This window comes from Platalea leucorodia (genome assembly GCF_965183815.1).
Source record: "Platalea leucorodia genome assembly, chromosome: 8".
Lineage (NCBI taxonomy): Eukaryota > Metazoa > Chordata > Aves > Pelecaniformes > Threskiornithidae > Platalea > Platalea leucorodia.
This window is the reverse complement of record NC_138830.1, coordinates 28,198,114-28,217,538: the sequence shown is the minus strand read 5'-3', so window position 1 is coordinate 28,217,538 and position 19,425 is coordinate 28,198,114. Positions and strand designations below refer to the sequence as shown.

At 41.6% G+C, this 19,425-nt stretch overlaps 1 protein-coding gene across 20 annotated transcripts in view; it reads right to left on the bottom strand.

Annotated features, from left to right (window-relative positions):
* MAP3K13 (mitogen-activated protein kinase kinase kinase 13) overlaps positions 1-19,425 on the bottom strand; it is an 83,979-nt gene that overhangs the window by 22,387 nt on the left and 42,167 nt on the right. For 16 of the 20 annotated variants that reach the window (XM_082319791.1, XM_082319785.1, XM_082319783.1 and 13 more), the window contains one exon: positions 5,235-5,809. In XM_082319791.1, coding sequence (XP_082175917.1) covers positions 5,235-5,736 — 502 coding nt within the window. In that variant the 5' untranslated portion in view covers positions 5,737-5,809. Of the gene's footprint in view, positions 1-5,234; positions 5,810-18,445; positions 19,029-19,425 lie in introns of all 20 variants that reach the window. The other 4 variants (XM_082319786.1, XM_082319787.1, XM_082319792.1 and 1 more) reach the window with 2 other exon arrangements.

Sequence of the window (19,425 nt, the reverse complement as noted above, 5' to 3'; positions counted from 1 at the left end):
AAACTATTCCATTGTACTGAAATAGCTGTTTCTTTACATGTGAGAAGCCTGCATTTCCTGTATGAGGCATGCAACATTGTCATTTATTTCCCTGAAGCACCCAAAGTTTGAGAGCAGTAATGGGTAACTATATTGCTATCACCTAGGAGCTCTAATTTGCCCTTAGTATTACCCATTAACCTCCGCAACAGCAAAGGCAGAGAGAGACTGTAAACAAAGTAAGCAAAAGTTCATGCACTTCCTCCTGCAAAGTCATCTCATGTTTATTTGGTAAGACATATCCTTTCCCATATCCCACTTGCACCCTGATCATCAAGGGCACAATTCAGGCAAGAGGTCTCTGTGTAACAGCAATCACTGAAATATCCTACATCTTTGGGAATTTCAAGGAGAACAAAGAGCCAAACCATATGTAACATATAATGCAACAGTAAGACAAAAATCAAAAAAACCCCTTTCACTGTACAGGAGCATGTTACTATGTTTCAAGACAGCCAGCATCAGTGATTTGTTTGGCTCCCATAACACATCAGGCACTGAAAAGCTTCCCAAAGGAAGCGATGCTGGTGGAGAAAAGCACTGGACTACATTCAATTGAAAACCAGGGTTTGTCAGCATCAGCAGTGCAAACCTGCATTTTCTACTACAACCCAAACCCACCGATTAAAAAACACATCTAAATTACCCTGTGTATGTGCTCTTTATGGCTCCCTGGGACCACCCTCAAGGACACAGGCTGGCAAGGGTCAGTATTACGAAGTTAGTCTTACCAGTTCTGCAGAGGGGCAATGGGCAAGGCTGGAAAAGAGAGGACTCAACACATCGCCAGCTGAATACAGCTGACAGTTGCGACCACGCACATCACCCGGGCAGCAGGTTATAAAGCTCTCCCCACTGCCTGTACGGACCCATCCTGAACCACCCACAATACCTTGAAGCAAAGAATGGTGAATGACAGCTGTCCCAGCTACAGCACATCTACACAGCAGGTACAATGAGAAACACAGCATGAGAGAGGTGATGCTGAGATCTCCGTCTTCTCAACCAACAGCTCGAAATAGAAAAGGACTTGCATAAACCAGCTCCAAGAAGTTGGGTGCGTGGCTATGATGACTAACCATAGTTAAGTGGAAGTGCCTGTCCACAAGAATAACACCTCCGATGATCAGCAGGGTGGCTGGAAAACACATCTGGACACACTAATCAAGACTAGACTGTATTGCCAGCCTTGTTCAAAAAGTCCATTAACATTGCTTGGCTAAACATCCTTTGAGATTGCCCAGACTTCAGGGCTTGCTACAGCTCTCCTAGCACTCCCCCCTCCTCCAGCAGAAGACAGACGAGGATATCTCCTACCAGGATGAAGCAGTTTTTATTCCAGACTCTTCTGGGCCTAAAGAAAGCTGTGGGATACTTCCTCTAAATAAATTAAAGTGTAATAGCAGCAGGAATTACGCAAGAGCTTGCATTTCTAAGGTGATTAAGAACCATTTGAGTAGAATGATGGGAATCTGTTTCCCATGGGGAAGAAACGCAGGAGCAGCCTGTGCCATTGAGTCAATCTATCTGAAGCAAATTTTTGCCGTTTGCCAGCACTGGCTGCTCGCCAGCACTGGCATTATGACAAGAAGCATCTCTGGTTTACAAAAAAACCCACAAACACAAGCACACTTCGTAAAGCACCTCGCTCTCCAGGTTTACACAAAAATGCACACAATGACAGTAAACACATAACTTGTGAAAGGGAAGGTGAAAGCAACTCCTGAAGACAGATTCTTAATCCAAATGAAATGGCTCGGAAGTCTAATGAGTCTATAGTAAGACTTGTTTGTGTTTTCTACAAAGTGCTAGAGTCTCAACAATCCAAATTAAATAACTAGTAGACATAAATTAAAGAACTAAGTATATCTCCCTGAAAGCACTCACCAACAGCCTTTAGAAATCAGGGTAAACAACTGGAAAAACATATTCAGGAGTGATTTTATGGGTCAAACCATACTTAGACCTCAGATAATCAACTGGCAGCCACTGAACAATACAAAGGCAAACACTCCCTTCAGGAATGACTACTCACCAAGCAGGTAGAGCATTTAACAGCAGCAACTGGCACTGCTTAGTCAACCAGCAGACCACCCTGCAGCAACTTCCAGCTGACCAAAGCTCTGCCCAGCGTGGGTTCTCAAGGGAAGCACAGAAACACACTCCTCTTGATTACCATCTCAGATGTTGAGAGGGAAACTCAAGAAGTAATTTCAACACGAAGATAATGTGGAATCACGTAAAAGTTGTTCTTATCTTTTCCCCCATTCACCAAGTCACGAGCCAAGCCTTCACAGGCAATATGGACTCAAGTATTAGACAAGGGCACGAAACCTATTTATATTTTACTACTTGCAACCACACCACAACACCACCACCATGTCCTAGAGTTTGGGCCTGCTGGCCCAAATCAGGTGAGCAGGGATGCCGGTGAGCAGCGCAAAGTACTAGGAAGCATCTGCAAGCAACATGAAGTCCCCCACAGCTGCAGGTCCAAACTGGACTCCTGCCCCAGTTGTTGATTCAGCCCAACACAAAGGATTGCTCCTGGATAAGGCTTAAAGTAGTTGTTTCATGAAGAGGGGAAAAAAGTCATCTGCACAGATCTGTGGCACCAGCTCAAAGCTGTAAATAAGCTCCCAGGGGAATGAAAGGCCACCACAAGTCCCTCTTTACTGCTGGAAGAGCCAGAGACTCAGCCTGTCTTCTCCAAATGCATAGCACTTGCACAAACACAAACCTTGCATCCTCTGTGCTCTTGCTAAAAGACAGCAAAAATAAAAGCAATCACATACATCAGTTACTAAACTGCTAGCTTGTATGTAGCTGATGAAACACACACAAAGAAGATTTTCTGGTGGCAAGAAGCAAGAATGAGATCATCTGGAAAACAGAACATGAATATTCTGACAAAATCCTTAAGTCTTAGCACAGAAGCCGTTTTAAAAGGTTTATCCTTGGGTAATAGAAGCGTACTACTACCATCAGAGATCTGTCCAACTGATCAGCTCCAGAGGAAAAAAAAAAAATTAAAATAAAAAAAATGTTCTTTTCAATCTCATTTATGACAGTGAAGACATTGAAGATGCAGCTAAACCACACAGGCCATATATAGCAGATCCCAATTAATCTTCAGCTTTACCACATACATAGCCGTTTCAAAATTGCCCTTTTAGGAAGGGCCTAATGCCAACAGCAAACTGCAAAGCATCCATGAATCTGTGGCTCTGACCATGCTCATGACACTGAGAACAGCAAGATACTTCTGTGCATACAAAGAGGAGCTCTACGTGCACCCTCCAAACACAACAAGGCTCTCAGCTGCTCATTTTCATTAGTTAGCGCTTCAATCTTTTTTATTCGTGACTTTCATACAAAAGAAAAGTGTCCCCTGTGGGCCATCAAAGCACATATTAAACTGTGGTCTCCAATGCATCTGCTGTCCCAATTATATGCGAAATACGATCTCTTTGCCTCACAGGTAGCTTTCCTGAAGCTACCCATCCAAGCTTACAGGCACACACAAGCACATGATGGCTCCGCAGCAGCCAGTGATGAGAAGTCTGACCTGGTGAGACAGCGCTTGTATGGGATAGTCACAGAATTGCTGGAAGCAGCCAATGTAATCTGTGCATCTGTGCACAAACAAATGCATCTGTGTCCTTTCCTTGGAAAGTTTCAGCTTCACTTAAAAAAAAAACTGAGCATACAAACCAAAGAAGCACAACAGACATACTGACACCATGCCTCCTTTGAACGTTATCTGACTGCTCCGAAGCTCATTTTCCTTTCCCCAGCCAGATGCAGTCTCTTCCAAAACTCACCACATCTGACTCCACATATTGTGAAATCACCCCAATAGTGTTAATTCCCCAAGGAATTTTCAGTCACTTTTTTTATTTATAGATTCAACCATGTGTGACATACTGAGTTTAAAACATACAGACAAAACTTAGAACTGACTTTGCCAAAGGATTTCAAAACCAAGTAAACTCTTGCTGAGCACATGGGTCTGATAGACAAGAGGCTGCTGCTTGGGAGGCACCTGCCATTCTGCAATGCAGAGGTGGATTTCCCTGCTCAGAGCTATGAACTGGAAACAATTGACTCTAGGAAGAAGTAGTAAGTTTATTTCAAGGAAGATTCCCCCAACATGTTATTTAACAGCTCTGTTCCCTCATATTAGGAATTGTTCCCCAACCCAACTCTGGGGTTTAGCTACGAACCACTCAAATGGGTTTTCTGACTATGTATCTTATAATTTGTCTATGCCAGAAAACCATTTGATTAATACTGAGTCATGATCACAGCAATACAGGAGACTTCTACCCCGCAGTATAGTATGGTGGCCAGGCTGTTCCCATTTTCGATAAGCCTCAACCATTTCAGCTCCTTAATTCTAATGACAGCTTGTTCTTTTCCCATCTGCCACTTCCCTCCCCCTGTGCTAGGGGAGAAATTAGACACCAAAGGCAGAGCATAATCTGCTCTCCAGCTTTCAGTAACCCCTAAAGATACACGTATGCAACTGACCGGGACATTGCCTGTTCCCAAACTACGTATTTTATATATATATATTTATACTCACACACACACTCTTATACACTTATACATTTACACTTATACATTTATATATCCAAATGAAAGAAGTATAAACATTAAAGGACATATTTCTGGAAAGATAAATACTGAATTACATTTTAAAGAGTAAAATTACTCCTGAACAAAAAGACATAAAAGTTCCTGTAATATGCCCACAGAGAAGCAATACTTCTGCTATTTGGTGGTCAATCGGAGATAGCCTTCACATACACACACAGGAGTAGAAATGCCTATGCCTATGTTTTTTATCTGGCATGAAAAAACTGCAGAAATTAAGTAGTTGGTAAAATCCCTATGTTCAACACAATTCTTTCTGATCCTCACTTACACAAATACTCAGTTGAGATCCAGACCTTGTCACAGTGGTCCAAGGCATGGGTCAGAACAGAGAATTCCTTTTGACCTCATCATGAGCTGCCTTTGCTACAAATGATGGCTGTTGGCTGTACAGTGCAGGATTTCTCTTTGCAAACCCATAATAGGGCTGCACAAGACAAAAATGGTCATACGGAAAGCTGGGAAAAAGCCCTGGGTTGCTTTCCTCATCTTCACACATTCCCCCAGAAGCAATAAAGGTTTGCTTCCCTACTTACCTTGCTGCTGCAGTTTGTAGTCTGTGGAGTATGCCTTGCCTATGATGTTCCACACGGGCCTCAGACAACCGAAAAGTCCCTCAAGAAACCCACCGCTCCCACTGCCTGATCTGTTAAACTGGACTTTAACATCATCCGCTCCACTGTTGCTCTCTCCATCCATAGTGTTCCTGTTGCCCTGAGGAATGGCTGTTTCAGACTCATCCTGCTCTCGCAGCTGCAGCACGCTGTTCTCAAATTGGTCCCTAGAGTCCTCACTGATGCTGGTCAGCACTGCTGCAGTGACCGGGCTGCTCATGTTTTCGATGAGGTCTGCCTGCAGCAAGCCCTTCTCGCGCACATCCTCTATGAGCTCGGGGGACGGGTGGTTTCCAGTAGGTGCATGTTCATCATGTAACCTACTAAAGTCTTTATCTTCACAGAAAGCTTTGCCGATCGAGTTTGGAGAGGAAGACAAGCTCAGGCGCTCCTGAGTACTGGCCATGATGCTGTGAGTGTGCATCAAGGAGATGGTCCGAGTTGGTACTTAGAGAATTCGTACAATACAATTCAGATGTGACACATGGACCCAGTACCTGAAACGAGAGGAAAAAGAACAACTTTCAAATTTTTATTTAAGTATTTTCACTACGCGCACTTTCACAGAGGTGAGCTGATAATTAACTAGACATTCCAGACAACTGCTGATACTTAGTAAATAATTACTGCCCTAAAAGAAGCAAATAAATTATTCCAACAGAAACTCCACTCACACAGTACTCAGTAACCTGCTGCAGGAATTGTCCAGTAAACAAACACCACAAGTTTTAAACAAAACCCTAAAGGTCAAAACTGTGAAAGACACTTTGCAGCAAAGAGCTGTTTCTTCATGGTTGCTATGGCATTTATGAGACTGAAGCTGACTCCCAGGTGTTTCCCAGCTCAGGTATGGTTTGAGTCCAAGTCACTGTTTCTGGGTCTGGCACAGCCCGCAAGCTCAGGATTCCTCTGCAAACCCTTGAGACAAGGCGTTAAAGAAACAAAGCACAGTGATACAGGTACCTTAAGTCCACCAATGGATGGTTTGTAGCTGCTCCCTCAGAGCCCCACCTAGTTATGACCATCCTGGTCCTTTAGTTTAATCCTTTCAAGTTCAATGTAGCAAGATATATTACATTCTCTAACCATGTACATGTCACCCTCATAAACAACTAAGAATCACAGAGCTTCACAGGAACAGTATACCCTCCTCTCTGATCTCCCTCCTTTCACAAGCCTGAACAGCATCTCCTCCCACTGCTCTGCTTTCCCCCTGCATGAAGTTCCTGGTAGCCTGCATATAAATTCAGAGTTGGCATCCCTTTTAAAAAGTCCCCCCAACCTCTCTTCTCTTGCTACGTGCTCCACTGAAAGACACTTTTTCCACAATCCAGCGTAGTGCCACCTTTCTACAGAGCCAGGCCGACAGCCGAGGGTCACGCTGTGATAGCTGCCCACTGCCAAAGCACTTTTCTGGGGTAGAGCCACTTCTGAAACAAGAGTCTCTAACTTTGCACCAGAAGTAATTAAGCACATTCAGCCTGTAACACAGAACGAAGTCCAGTTTTAAATTCCATGGGAAGTTGAGAGGGGGAAAAAATGGCATTAACAGTAACTATTCTGTTAAAAAGTAAGATCGGTTACACTGGGTGCAAAGTCCTGGGCTCTGCAAACAGCCACTGAAAGGAAGAAAGAGGTGGCCAGGTAGCACACAGCCAATCGAAAGGGAACAGCTCAGTCCCATAACGTCTCAAGATGAGGTCATTACAGAGATGAGAGATAACACCTCCAGCCTGGTGTATGAAAAGCTCATGCCCTGGGCTTCAGCCCCTCTCCAACAGCAGAAGCAGCAAATGGGAGCAGCCAGGAGCCTCTTTTATGTTCCCGTTTTTCTGCCTGATCACATGGGGTATGCATAAAAGTTTTATTAGAAGAAGGTCATTTAGTTTGTAAACTTCGTTCTTTAAAAGAAAGCAAAAGAGCAAGTGAGGTAAGAATTGCAGCACAGTTCATACTAGTAAAGGAGCTTAATTACACTTGTACGGGAAGCTCGGAGTTGTTTATTCCTGGCCTACCTGTGACCAGCGTTACAATGACTGATTCCCCAACGCGGGAAGCTGTAGGGTGACTGCAGTAGCATGGTTACTACTAGTAGTAGTAGTTATATGATCACAGATTTTGTTGTCAATATAAAGAAGAAAAAGGAAAAGTTTCAAACCTGAAGAGAATTTCAGAAAAATACCAAAACAACTCCAATTCAGCGCTCCTGGGCACTGGCCCTGGTCATTTCCAAAACTCTGAGAGAGACAAGTGATTCTTTAAGCAAAAGCAAAATGTGACCAGTGTTCCTACAGAGGAATCTGCTTTTCATAACACAGCATATTAAGCAACGTAAATAAAACGTCAGTCAGTTTCCCCTGTAAGAAACCCTAGAGTAAGAGCCAAAACAAGAATTTGGGGTAACAGCATCCCAAAAGTACCTCAAATTTAAACAATGGGAAGTGCATTAAAGATTAAATCAGACTTGGAGGATAAAATTGTTTTGCTGGTACACGACTCTCAAAATACACTATCTAATAAATGCTAGGATTTTGCTTTTACCTTTCTATGTAGTTTTCTGACTTCACAATGCATGATCATGTAAAATTTAACAGAGAAAGAACAGGTTTTCCTGTACATATTTCATATTTTCCTAGTTTCTAAATGGATTATCAGCATCATATGTGACTCTTCCTCCCCTCATGTATTTCTCAGTAGTGCTTGGAAAATCAAGCCTCTCTCTTCCATCCTGTTGCTGAAGCACCACAACATATATACGCTATGCTGCTAATAGCTACTGGACCGCCCTGACCCTCAATTCACTTCTGCTCTCGTATTATTTGCCCTACAGACACCTGCAGCCTCCCGCTGAGATCAGGGCTCAATACAGCAGACAGCACAAGCGTACACAGAGAATCCTATTTTTTTTATTTCAATAAAAAGACAAAGTTAGGCAGGTCACATGCATTTTCTGTGCTGTATATTCTGATCACAGAATCACAGGTATATTGGCTGGAAAGGACCTCTGGAAGTTACCAGGTTCACCCTTCCTCCTACCTGCAGCAGGGTTATCACAACACAGCTCAGCCATGGCTATGATAACCCAGCCAAGAACACACACACAGATTCGGGGACATCAGGTCTGTCTTACCAAATCAAGTTGCCTTCTCCAAGACTTAGCTGTTCAAACAAACAAACAAAAAAGTCTTTAAGCACAGTGCCCTGCCATTTTATATGCACTGTATCTGCTTCATGGGGAGAGGAGGCATGCAAAAGTTACAAAATTATTTTCAAACTGGCATGATACAGCCTTATTTAGGTACTTACATAAGCAGCCTGATTTTTCAGAGGTGTAGTGAATTCATTGTCTTGAGAGCACGAGAGCATTTATTACAAAACAACTTCGTATCAATCCAACTTGAAGTGGTCCAGATACATGGCGGGGGGGGAGGGGGGGGGTAGAAGGCAGTTTCTGCCACAATGCTGACTTGTTGGGGAAATTAATTTTTTTTAATTATCTTATATTACAGTAATTTCTGCAACATGCAACCTCTCACCTTAGCAAAATTTGATTTAACACAAATTAGGTTGTCTTTGACCTTGCCATCTCTTCAAACAAGGGATGAAGATCATTTTTCAAGCTTTATTGTCAAGCCTCCCCTATTTCTTTTGGTCAGAGTACCAAAGATATGGCTGAGATTGTTCTTGATGAACTCTTCCCAATAAAAGAAATCTCAGTTTCATTTAATGGAAAGAAAAACATTTTCTTGAAAGTTTAAAGTTTCATTATATAGAGACTGTTTGCCATTTGGGATGTTTATGACCTGTATGTGCCTCCTTAACTTTTACAGTGAAGAGTATAGTCAAGCAGCATTCTATCTTAGTGATGCTTCTGCTGTAGCAGTCTTCAAGTCAAAAGCTGAAAGCTCTGGGTGCGTAGGAGGATTGTGTGCATATTTAAGATACTCAGATTTCACAAAGCGCTGGTGCAAAAGCAGACTTCAAGGCAGACCCTCTGATTTGAACTATTTTGATGAGTTCATGCACTCCGCAGCTAAAAAATTTATTTTACGTCTATAAGGAAATTTGGGGCTCAGTGTAATTTTGTATGATCACAACTTCTTGTAAATGATTCCATTTCCAGGCAAAGCATTTTTCCAGACAAAATCCCACCGCGTCCAGGCAAAAGGAGCACAAAGTGCACCTCTTCTGGGAAGAGTGAGACTGCACCTCAAGCATGTCAGACAGCCTGAACTGCAGTTTAAAACTATTAGAAAAGTGACAGTTTATCTGAATCAGCGCCAGAGTAGGCAAACCAGTTATCACAAGGCACGCTCTCATGTTGCCCAATACTGTGTCTGCTCCTGGAAGCATCTGTCTAGTAAGTGTTCTCACACACGCACAGAGCAACCAAAGCACGCGGTTGCCTATACAACCCCATTATTTATGAGAGCATCAAAGCAATGGTCAGGTTTGAAGACATGGCAGAGTTAAACAAATGCCTTGCATGGATCATAATGGAAGTTTCTCCTTTAAAGAGCTGTGCTGAAAATAGAGTAGCAAATCACAATCCCAGATACAGCACACAAACAAAATGTTAGTATGCTGTAAAGGTTGCATAAGTACAAAGCGGTCGCCGCTCAGTTTCCTAACAGACAAATGTCTAGTAATATTAAGTTAGTTTCCTTGAAGCGCTATTTGCTATATTACCCAGTCAAGCATATTCTATGCTTGTACTTCCAATATACAAAGGAAATAAAAGAAACTGTCTGATCCACGTTTAAGGGCTGAAAAAGAGCAGTTGGCAGAAACTAGCTGGCTGATACATGGCAAATATCAAGGATAGAAGAGATTCCTGACCTATCACTACTTACATTCAAGCCCTGGAGTTCCTTTGCTTTTTCGTGGTATTCAGTGTGATTTCCTTCCGGCTACATTAGGTACAGCAAGGTAACTGCACCCTTCTGCACTGACAACACGGCTGCAATTCACATGTGTATCATCTCAAGACTAGTGCAATACTCCTGGCTTGGGACAATACTTTAAAATATTCTAGAATCTAACAAAAACACAAAAAGCATACTTATTAGGTATAGTTATCTTGCTATACATATCTTGCAGCTGAGTTCTCCTGTCCCTTGTGATTATCCCTGCATTTCTACAGAGAATTTCTACAACAGGTTGATACACAGTCCTTTCCCATCTCTTGACCTTCCACACTGTACAACTTCAGCACAGGAAAGGACTGAGAGCTGCTGATTTGGCAAGTACCAGAGCTTTGGCTGTCACTTCTGACCTTTGGGTTTTGAAATCACATGATTTTATTACGCAGGATTCCAATAAACTTTTTCTTTTCTTAGTCTCCTGGTGAGGAAAATGCTGTTGTTTTGGTTGTTTTGAACACAAACTGTAATAGCAGATTTATTAATAGAGAATGAGTTAACATGAGTAACACATCATCAAAATGCAATCTCTTTGTTTTCAGGGGTTTGGGGTTGTTTTTTTTTTTTAAGTCACATTATTCAGAGGAAGGAATTGCAAACATACCCTGAAGCTTCACCCAGAATTGCTCTGCCTTTCTTTCCCTTCTCCAGAAGGGGGGGGAAGGAAAAAAAAAAAAAAAAAAAAAAGCGCCCTCTATTTTGTTAGGTTTTTAAAAAAGAAACTACACTATTAAGCTAGCCCATCTTAACTCAGTGCAGTCTAGCCCACGTTATGGGTAAATCTTTAAGCCTACTGTGGAGTAGCCAAGGCAAAAGCTTGGGGTTTTTTAAGCCATCAGTCTCTTTCTCGAGACACGCTGCTCCTTCAAGGAAGCATGTTTCTTCCACATCACAACATACATCCCATCTCACACCTGCATGAATGCTCAGCCACAATCCAGCCTTATTTTTAAATATTACAATTATGACGTTGCCAAAACATAACTAATTTCTGATAAAACAGTTGAAAATTCTTCATCTGACCACTTGAGATTTTCTGACTGTCACTGTACAGCTCTGAACACATTTATGCATGTACCCTAACTTCCTCTACAAGAAAACAGCAGATTTATCTGGGAAAACGGGAGTGGTGTAACACTGGCCTTTTTGTACTTTACCCTGTTCTTTCTGGTTGTCAGATAAATACTACAGTACTTCTGTACCTCCTGCAGAATACTGACTGGAATATATACTTTTAATTCCTTTCTCCAGTAAATATTCGCATGCCACCACAACATAAAAATCACTAACTTTTGCAGACACCATAATCATCACCTGAGTTATGTGGCAGTAATTGCTTAGGGTCCCCAACTATCATGATCATTCTAAAATATTAACGGAATATTTTAACATAGCCATGGGCATTAAGCATGTGAGACCACAGACATGTAATTATGCTGTATGTAGCTATGTCCATATTATCACAACAGAAGCCTGAACTCATGTGTCTGCTGATTTAAGTTAGCCTTTATTCAATATATTCAGTCTATCCTAAAACAGGGACGCATCATTTTTGGCAAAAGTGATTTTAGAGTTGTAATATACTTTTATCTGTCGCTGTATCAGTGAGAAAGAGAACACTGTCTAGCTTTCTGGTCTGAACCCTTTCTGACAATGACAAAAATAGTACAGCATACCAGCCAAGAAATATTCATAATGGCTGAATTCAAGCTCTGTGCATAGAGCCAGCTGGAGGTCTGCTATGCACCTTATACATTCCAACTATGCCTGTCAGAGTAGAAATAAGTGGCACCTAGACTACAGCATAAGAAGAAACCATACCACACCAGAATGATAGGATCATCTATTCCCATTTCCTGCCTCCAAACCCTAGAAAAGGATCTGCAGGCAGCGAAACCTCCCCAGGGTAGTCTCACGCAGTTCCCTGTGATCTGCAGCTCACTGACTTTCTCCATCAGCAGCACACAGTGGTATTTTTCTATTCCATAGCCCACAAAGTATTTTTCATGTGCAAATGTGTCAAAGAATTTTTTTAACCAGAACACTTTGGCAACCACTATGCTGTGGCAAGGAGTTGTGTAGCTTAACTGTATGTTGCATAAGGTAACACCAACTATTCTTCACTTTGCATCTCTCATCTAATTCCTTTCTTTGAACAACCAGTTGTTCACTGTTTCAGTGACACCTGAACCCTATTTATCTTCTTAATGCCAGCTGTGATTTTATGAACTGTCTCATCCTCCACTGCAACATCTTTTTTCAAGTCTAAAAATTCCCACTCTACCTTCTCATTCACCGTATAAAAGCTGCTCTGTGTCTTTTGTCACCTCTCTACATCTTTTCCATTTCTCCTGTATCACCTTAGAGTTGGGGCAGTAAGACAACAGACAGAATCCCCAATGCGGGCACATCACAAAAATGTGCAAAAGCATAATGACCATTTTTGTTCTTTGTTGCCTTCCTAACTGTTCCTCTAATGCTATCAGTGTCTAAGCATGCTTCAGGATGCTGAGCTAACTTCCATGGATCTCTTAAAACCTTAAGATCTCATTCTTGAGCAGCAAAAGCTAGATCAGAGCCTAAGTCTTATGTACAGGATGTTAAGATGAAATTGTATTTAATCAACACTAAATTTGACTGACATTTTATCACCCAAGTTCATGGGAGCCTTCCAGTACTCTCTGCAATTGGCTTACATGTTTATTATCATGAACACCTTACTTAGTCTCACAGCCTCAACGCTCTTGCTTCAGTGTGTTCCTAAATGATCTGGATAAGGGAAGGTGGAAAGAGCACGAATAGTGCAATCTCCAAAGCAGAGCCATATGACAACTCCTTTTAGAGAAAAATGTTTCAACATTACTGTCTATTTATCCCTACTCTTATTTCATACCATTTAACCAATCATTTGTCTGCAAGAGGGGTGTCCCTGTTATTTTATAGCTGTTTCGTTTCTTTAAGAGTCTCTGGGAAGTATTCTTGCCAAAATCCCAACAGATTGTGTCAACCAGATCCCCTTTTCTCACATGCTCTTGACTCCTCCAAAGAAATTTAATAGATTCCCAAGGTGTTACTTCACCTTAAAAGAACTGTGTTGACTCTTTAAATTTGTGCATCTGCACTGGCTCTCAGCATAGGAATTAATTTCTACCTCATTTAACTAGGAACTCCTTCAACGTAAGGTCACAAATTTGTGGGGGGTGGAGAAGTAGTGCTTGATTTGGAAAAAGAAATCAAGCATCCACTTCTTTTTTTTGGCACGAGGAACAAACAAAGCAAAAAAAAAGTCATCTTTGTGAACAAGACAGACAAAGAGCCAACCCACCCTCCCTTGTATTGAGGGAGACCTCTTCGGCTGATTTCAATGAAAGCAAGATTGATTCCTGTTTCACCTGCTAGCCAGCTTTGCACAGCGCAGTTTGTGAAATAAGCAGCTTACATAACTGTGTATTTTCAGCACTACATACATAAATGCTTCCTCTATCCTGTATAAGGTATTTTTGGATCTGCTAAAATGCTACTGTGTTCTTCCAGGGCTTTGCATTCTTCTGCTCAGAAACTGCATAATCTGATGCCATAGGAAATAAGTGATGTTGCATAATGATTCTTATATTCACTGCAGGATTTTGGTGCTACACGTTTCTGTTGCAAAGCAGCCCTTCTCTGTGTTTCTGAATTGAAGTCCTCGTTTTTTGAAGAAACGATAATCTATCAGCCACCTGCCTTTGGGGGGTAAGGGAAACAAACCAAGGACCATCTTGTACCATACCGTTATAAGAATTTCACTTCACAAAAATCAGTTTAACTTTGTATGCCCATTTGCTATTTCTGTTTTCCCTCCCTCTGGTTGTTTGCGTGTCTTGAGCAATGTGCATACATTAAACACCAGAAGTTTCACATACAATGTTCTGACATCTAATTGACCATTGATACCCTCCATCACGGGCTCATCAATACTACTGTAAAACATTTAGTTGGTATAAAAGACAGACCAAATGCTGATTAGCCTTTTATACTACTGAATTACTATTGGAATCTGTCTTAGATCAAAATTTAGAAATGACCTTAAGTTACACTCTTCTCTTTCATCTTTCCAGCTGTCTTCATAATATGAAACAACTTTTAAAACCCAGTTGCAAACTTCAGGCTCTGCTCTACTCCTTTTCTCTCTTCATCCTTCAGAATTCTGCACTTTTTTCTTACTTCATTAAAGATCCGTGTTATATTACTAAATAGCAGTAACAGATTAAAGGATTTAAATTCAAATATTTTACAGCTACAAAAACCAGGAAAAACTCAGCTAAGTTCACAGACACCTTACAGCTTCTTTGACATTGCAACATGAAGCCATTAAAATGTTCCAGTATTACCAACGAACAGTATCTTGTAATTTCCCTCACTTACAGAACTGAAACATATTTTCCTCCAAGGAGTAGTGTTAAGATTAGTTAATGTCTGAAAGATCTTCGAGGATGAAGATCAATATCAAAGTGTTATTTTCAGGAATCCAGTGAATGAATCAAACTCTCACTTTAATTCATGTGAGCCATCAAACTGGTCTCAGGTAAATTCGCTCACACGTTTGTTCTTATTTTTGTAGTAGATATGAATTATTCAGTATTTGCAAAGCACACTTGACATGTTAAAGCTATACACACAAACTTCTTAGCACTAACAGCTTATATGCTTCATACCCAGAGTTAAAGTAACTAAACAACTATCCATGAAAGTACAAAAATTACTGGGGTATGTGCAATGCTTTGACCTCTATCAACATTACTCTAGGTACCAGAGTGAGTGCACCTGATGGGAAGGGGACATTTGAAATCCAGCTGGCAGATCTCTCAGATGAGAAATGACAGTAGTACTAAGTTGTATTTAGTAAGCACCATAACACTTCTACAAGCAAAGAGGATTACTTCTTGACAGAGAAGCAAGCACAATGACTTGCTCAGGAGCCTCTGTTAAGCCTGTATTACCGACACAGCGTAAGGGGCTAGAGCAACATTCGAGAGGTGTGATCCTGTTCTTAGGCCACTAGAGCTTTACATGATGGTAATGCAATCAAGACAGCACACATGACACACAGTCATGGACTGAAGAACCACAGAGGACCCTCCAGGGGCCTGACATGACACGTGCTATCTAACACCCTGTAGAGACCTTCCAAAGCAGCGCTCAGCCCCTTGGTTCATCCCTACTAGATCACATTTTGGCTACGGTTGATAAACCAACATTTGAGAATCTCCTCAGGCACAAAAGTATGGTGAGGTGAGATTTTCTGTGTTTCAGCAAAAAAGCCACAGCTGTACAGCTGCATTACTGATTCTTATGTCCTCCAGAAGACCCAAAGGTAACAGAGCAATGGGTTGAGGACAGGAAAGGACAAACATCCTAGGAATGAAGAAAATGTCCACACCGAGAGACCTCCATTCCTCAAGCCCACTATGCTGGAAAAAGTCCAGCCTCCCACCCACACCCCACCAGGACTTTCTCCTTCCTTCCCTTACAGCACCTCTCACACTGAGCTAGCAACTGCTCCAGAAGAAACAGCACAAACAATTACAGCTTCACCAGAGGATTATAAAACCTGTGTACTTTACACAGAAAAATCTATTCTTCACCCTGGCCTACACCCAATTGTTGCTAATGCCTTTGAACTCACTCCAACGACCGACTTTTCAGTTGAAGTTGTAAACAGGGAAAGAGGACAGAGGTCAAAATACATGTTGAGTACTTATAGGGGTGGGAGTAAGTACACACAGTGTTTCTGCTCCCGGCCCACCTCGGTATTTCTGCCACAGCTGCCAACTTGCTATTCGATCCAAAGTAGTATGTGTTTTAGGTGAAATATTTACTCCCTCTTCCCCAAGAAGCCAGAGTGATTTGCTCTAATGTCACAAAAACAAGAGCCTACAAAAGACTAAAGCCCATGCATGGGACATATTTGCCCAGGAGGGATTAAAAAAAGTCCCATAAGCTGGTCAAGGCTTCCTGAAGTGCCAAACCCAAGAGCTTCAGCCTCTTCTGCAGATGCAGAGGTAACATTTGCCTCAGTTGACTCATTTTGATTCAGTTATGGCTGAGAAACTCATTGGAAGTTGTAAAAGCAGTGTCTGCTGCTGTCTTCCTCCAAACATGGGATCTCAGGTGAGAGCTTGGTTAAAATGCTCTACGCATTGGAAGGGTCGGGCACCTTCCCCTGCCTACCCCGGCCCCAGGGACCAGAGCTGAAGAGGAACCTGCACTAATTTAAAATCTGTTCATATGACCAATGTCAGACTTATTTTATTTTTATGTATGAAAGTTTTATTTAAAGACTGCCATTTTGAGAAATCCTACTATTTGAAATCCGTTCCACACATCTCAACTGCAGAAAGCCTGGAACAGGTACCAGATGTGAACAACTCCAGTCTAATCAGTCACCATCTCATATTTGCTGTAAAAAAAGTAATAAGAAAACAGGAAATACTGTAAAACCTTTCTTATCCTGCCTCTGTTTAGAGCAGAACCTCATTTTAATAACTACTAATCATGAAACTGCTTACCTAGGAAGAGATTTTCAAATAAATCATTACTCAATTTTCTGATCCACTGGAGATAAGCCACTTACCAACTCTTTACAATAAGGGACAAAAGAGGAAGGTTAGTAATGCAACCAGAAAAAAAACCAACCACCCACACATTTTTAAACACAAGTTCACGTATAGCTGAGAAGCGGTAAGAGTCCCTACCATATATCCTGTGCTAGAAGTTATTTGCTAATTCCAGGCACAGGGGTCAAAATGAATGCCAGCTATAAATTTAACTATCAGGCAGCAGGGGACAAAGACAAATCTGAATGGCAGGACCACTCTAGATCAAAGAATCAGGCTGGAGACCCAAAATACAGGAAACAAAACCGTTGTTAAAGCAAAACAAACAAAACCCCCCACACTACATCAAAATCATGATTTATTTGTTTTTCATAGCCAAAGTCTGTTACAGAAACAGAGGTTCAAAGGGTTGTCTCTCTCTAGAAACAAACCCGCATACATATGGGGACACAACAAAAAGAATAGTAACAAAAACTTTTAAACCAATGACAACTTTAACCTCCGCATTCTAGGATATCCCAAGATGTCTGTGGCTACACACACAGCAGTTACTGTGAAAAGTGCCCACATTTGCGAGTCAGACTGGCTGGATCTCTATCTCATTTCACTCATCCACGTGGTTTTTATATCAAATATTTTCATATTTTCCTCCCTCAAAATTATCGATCAAAATACATTCCTTCAGTTTCTTCTATTGAACAGACTGCCTATTGATAACATCAGTTCATCCAAACACATGGGCCTGATGTCATCTTTCTCCAGATCAACTTAAAATACCCAATTTTTCATTTACTTAAGAGAGACATGTGGCTTGATATGATTAAGCTATTGCAGTACCTAAACCACCCCCCCAAAACAAAAATAAAGAGCAGCTCCACTCATTTCATTGGGAGAAAACATGACATCATGCTCCGTTCAGGTAAGCAAGAATATGACAAATCTTGCCCCGGTGAACAGTATCATTAACTGCAATGGTACTCCCAGCTTCCTCATCTATTAGGAAAATGAGGGGTAAAAATCATGTGTTCAGCACAACAGAGACAGCTCAAACTGCTATTTTCAATAATAAAGGAACAAATTCCTACCCAGCTGATAGGAAGAAAAGCATATCTCTTCTTCATCTCAAAAATAAAATTAAATTATTTATTACTGTAACACAACAGAAGAATTGTTTGATTAGCCCACAAGGGAAAAAAAATTACAATTGCCTAGAAAGCAAAAAATACAATTCTGCTTCTCTATAGTACCTCTAGTAATTCTTATGCCATTCCCTGTATATTCCATATATATCCATTCTCCATTGCCATTCCCTTCCCCTTTAAAAGGGGGGCACAGGAAGATAACGTGCAAAATTGCAACTGAAAAATGTCTAGCACACCAATAAGCAAAAGGACAGGCCAGCTATCAGATTCATATGCAGTGATGGATAAATTAAGGTTTCACATTTCCTCTTCCCTTCTCTCAGCATCATTTTTTCAGCCCTTTCACATCACAAATGCAACATCCATCTGTCCTTCTGAAATAAATGGCGAAAGGGTAACACTGACCATTAAACACACACGCACACAAAAACACACACGCTTCAAAAAAAAGACATTTTCATCTAAATACTTACAAGGATTAAGATTTCCTATGTGATGCTCCATTTTCTTGTTTTAAAAAGATGGAAGGCAAAAAAAAAAAAGGAAGTGTTGCAAAATAAAAGGAAATTCCACCCACACAATCCTGCAGCCTGCTGCAAAGAAGCACAGAAGCGTGCTGACGTCACGGATTCATGAATGGATGTAAATCGGGCTGTTTCGAGATTCGGCGGCGCTGGCTGGGGCTGCGCACCGCGAGAGGGAGAGGGGAGCAGGGGGGCAGCCAATCCACGCAGGCACCGCCGGCCGCCTTCTGCCAGCAAAAATCTGGGCACCGAACAGTCCAAGCCCACCGCCGCGCCACCCCGAAACACGGGGCTCCCCCACCAGCTGGGAGGGCTGCACGCCTCTGTACTCTGTGCGCAAGGCGGGGGAGAGGACGCTGAAAACAATTTCTTCGTAACTGAAGTGAAGCTGTTGAGTAAAATGGCATCACTGCTGCCATTCCACGGAGAGGACTGGGCGAGGACATCCTCTAATGCCTTCAAGTCATTGCTCTGGCGAGTTTCTGCCCCTCTGTACAGCTTGGATAACAACAGCATATCAAGTAACAGCCATCTGTTATATGAATCAAATGTATTTAGTAATCAGAAAAGGAGTTTAGCGTCTCTCTGGCTGCTTTCAGGATTACAAACCCTGGGTATTATTATTAAAATAACTAAATATAAGCATGTACTGGGAGGAAGCTGCAGGGAGAACAATAGGAGGCTTGTATTTGATTAATGATGCAAAAGCACCAACAAAATAAAAATAGGAGCACTAACAAAATCATGCATTCAGCTCTCATCAAACATTCCCAACAGCGGGCAGACAAGCTCACAACATCAGAAACATTCAAAAACAAAACCTGGAGCACGCGTAGTTTCACACTTGCGGCTACGTAATGAACGGTGGGCACAACATTCATGTATCACAGCCTACCAGCCATTTTCATTTCATTTTCAATTCCATGCCA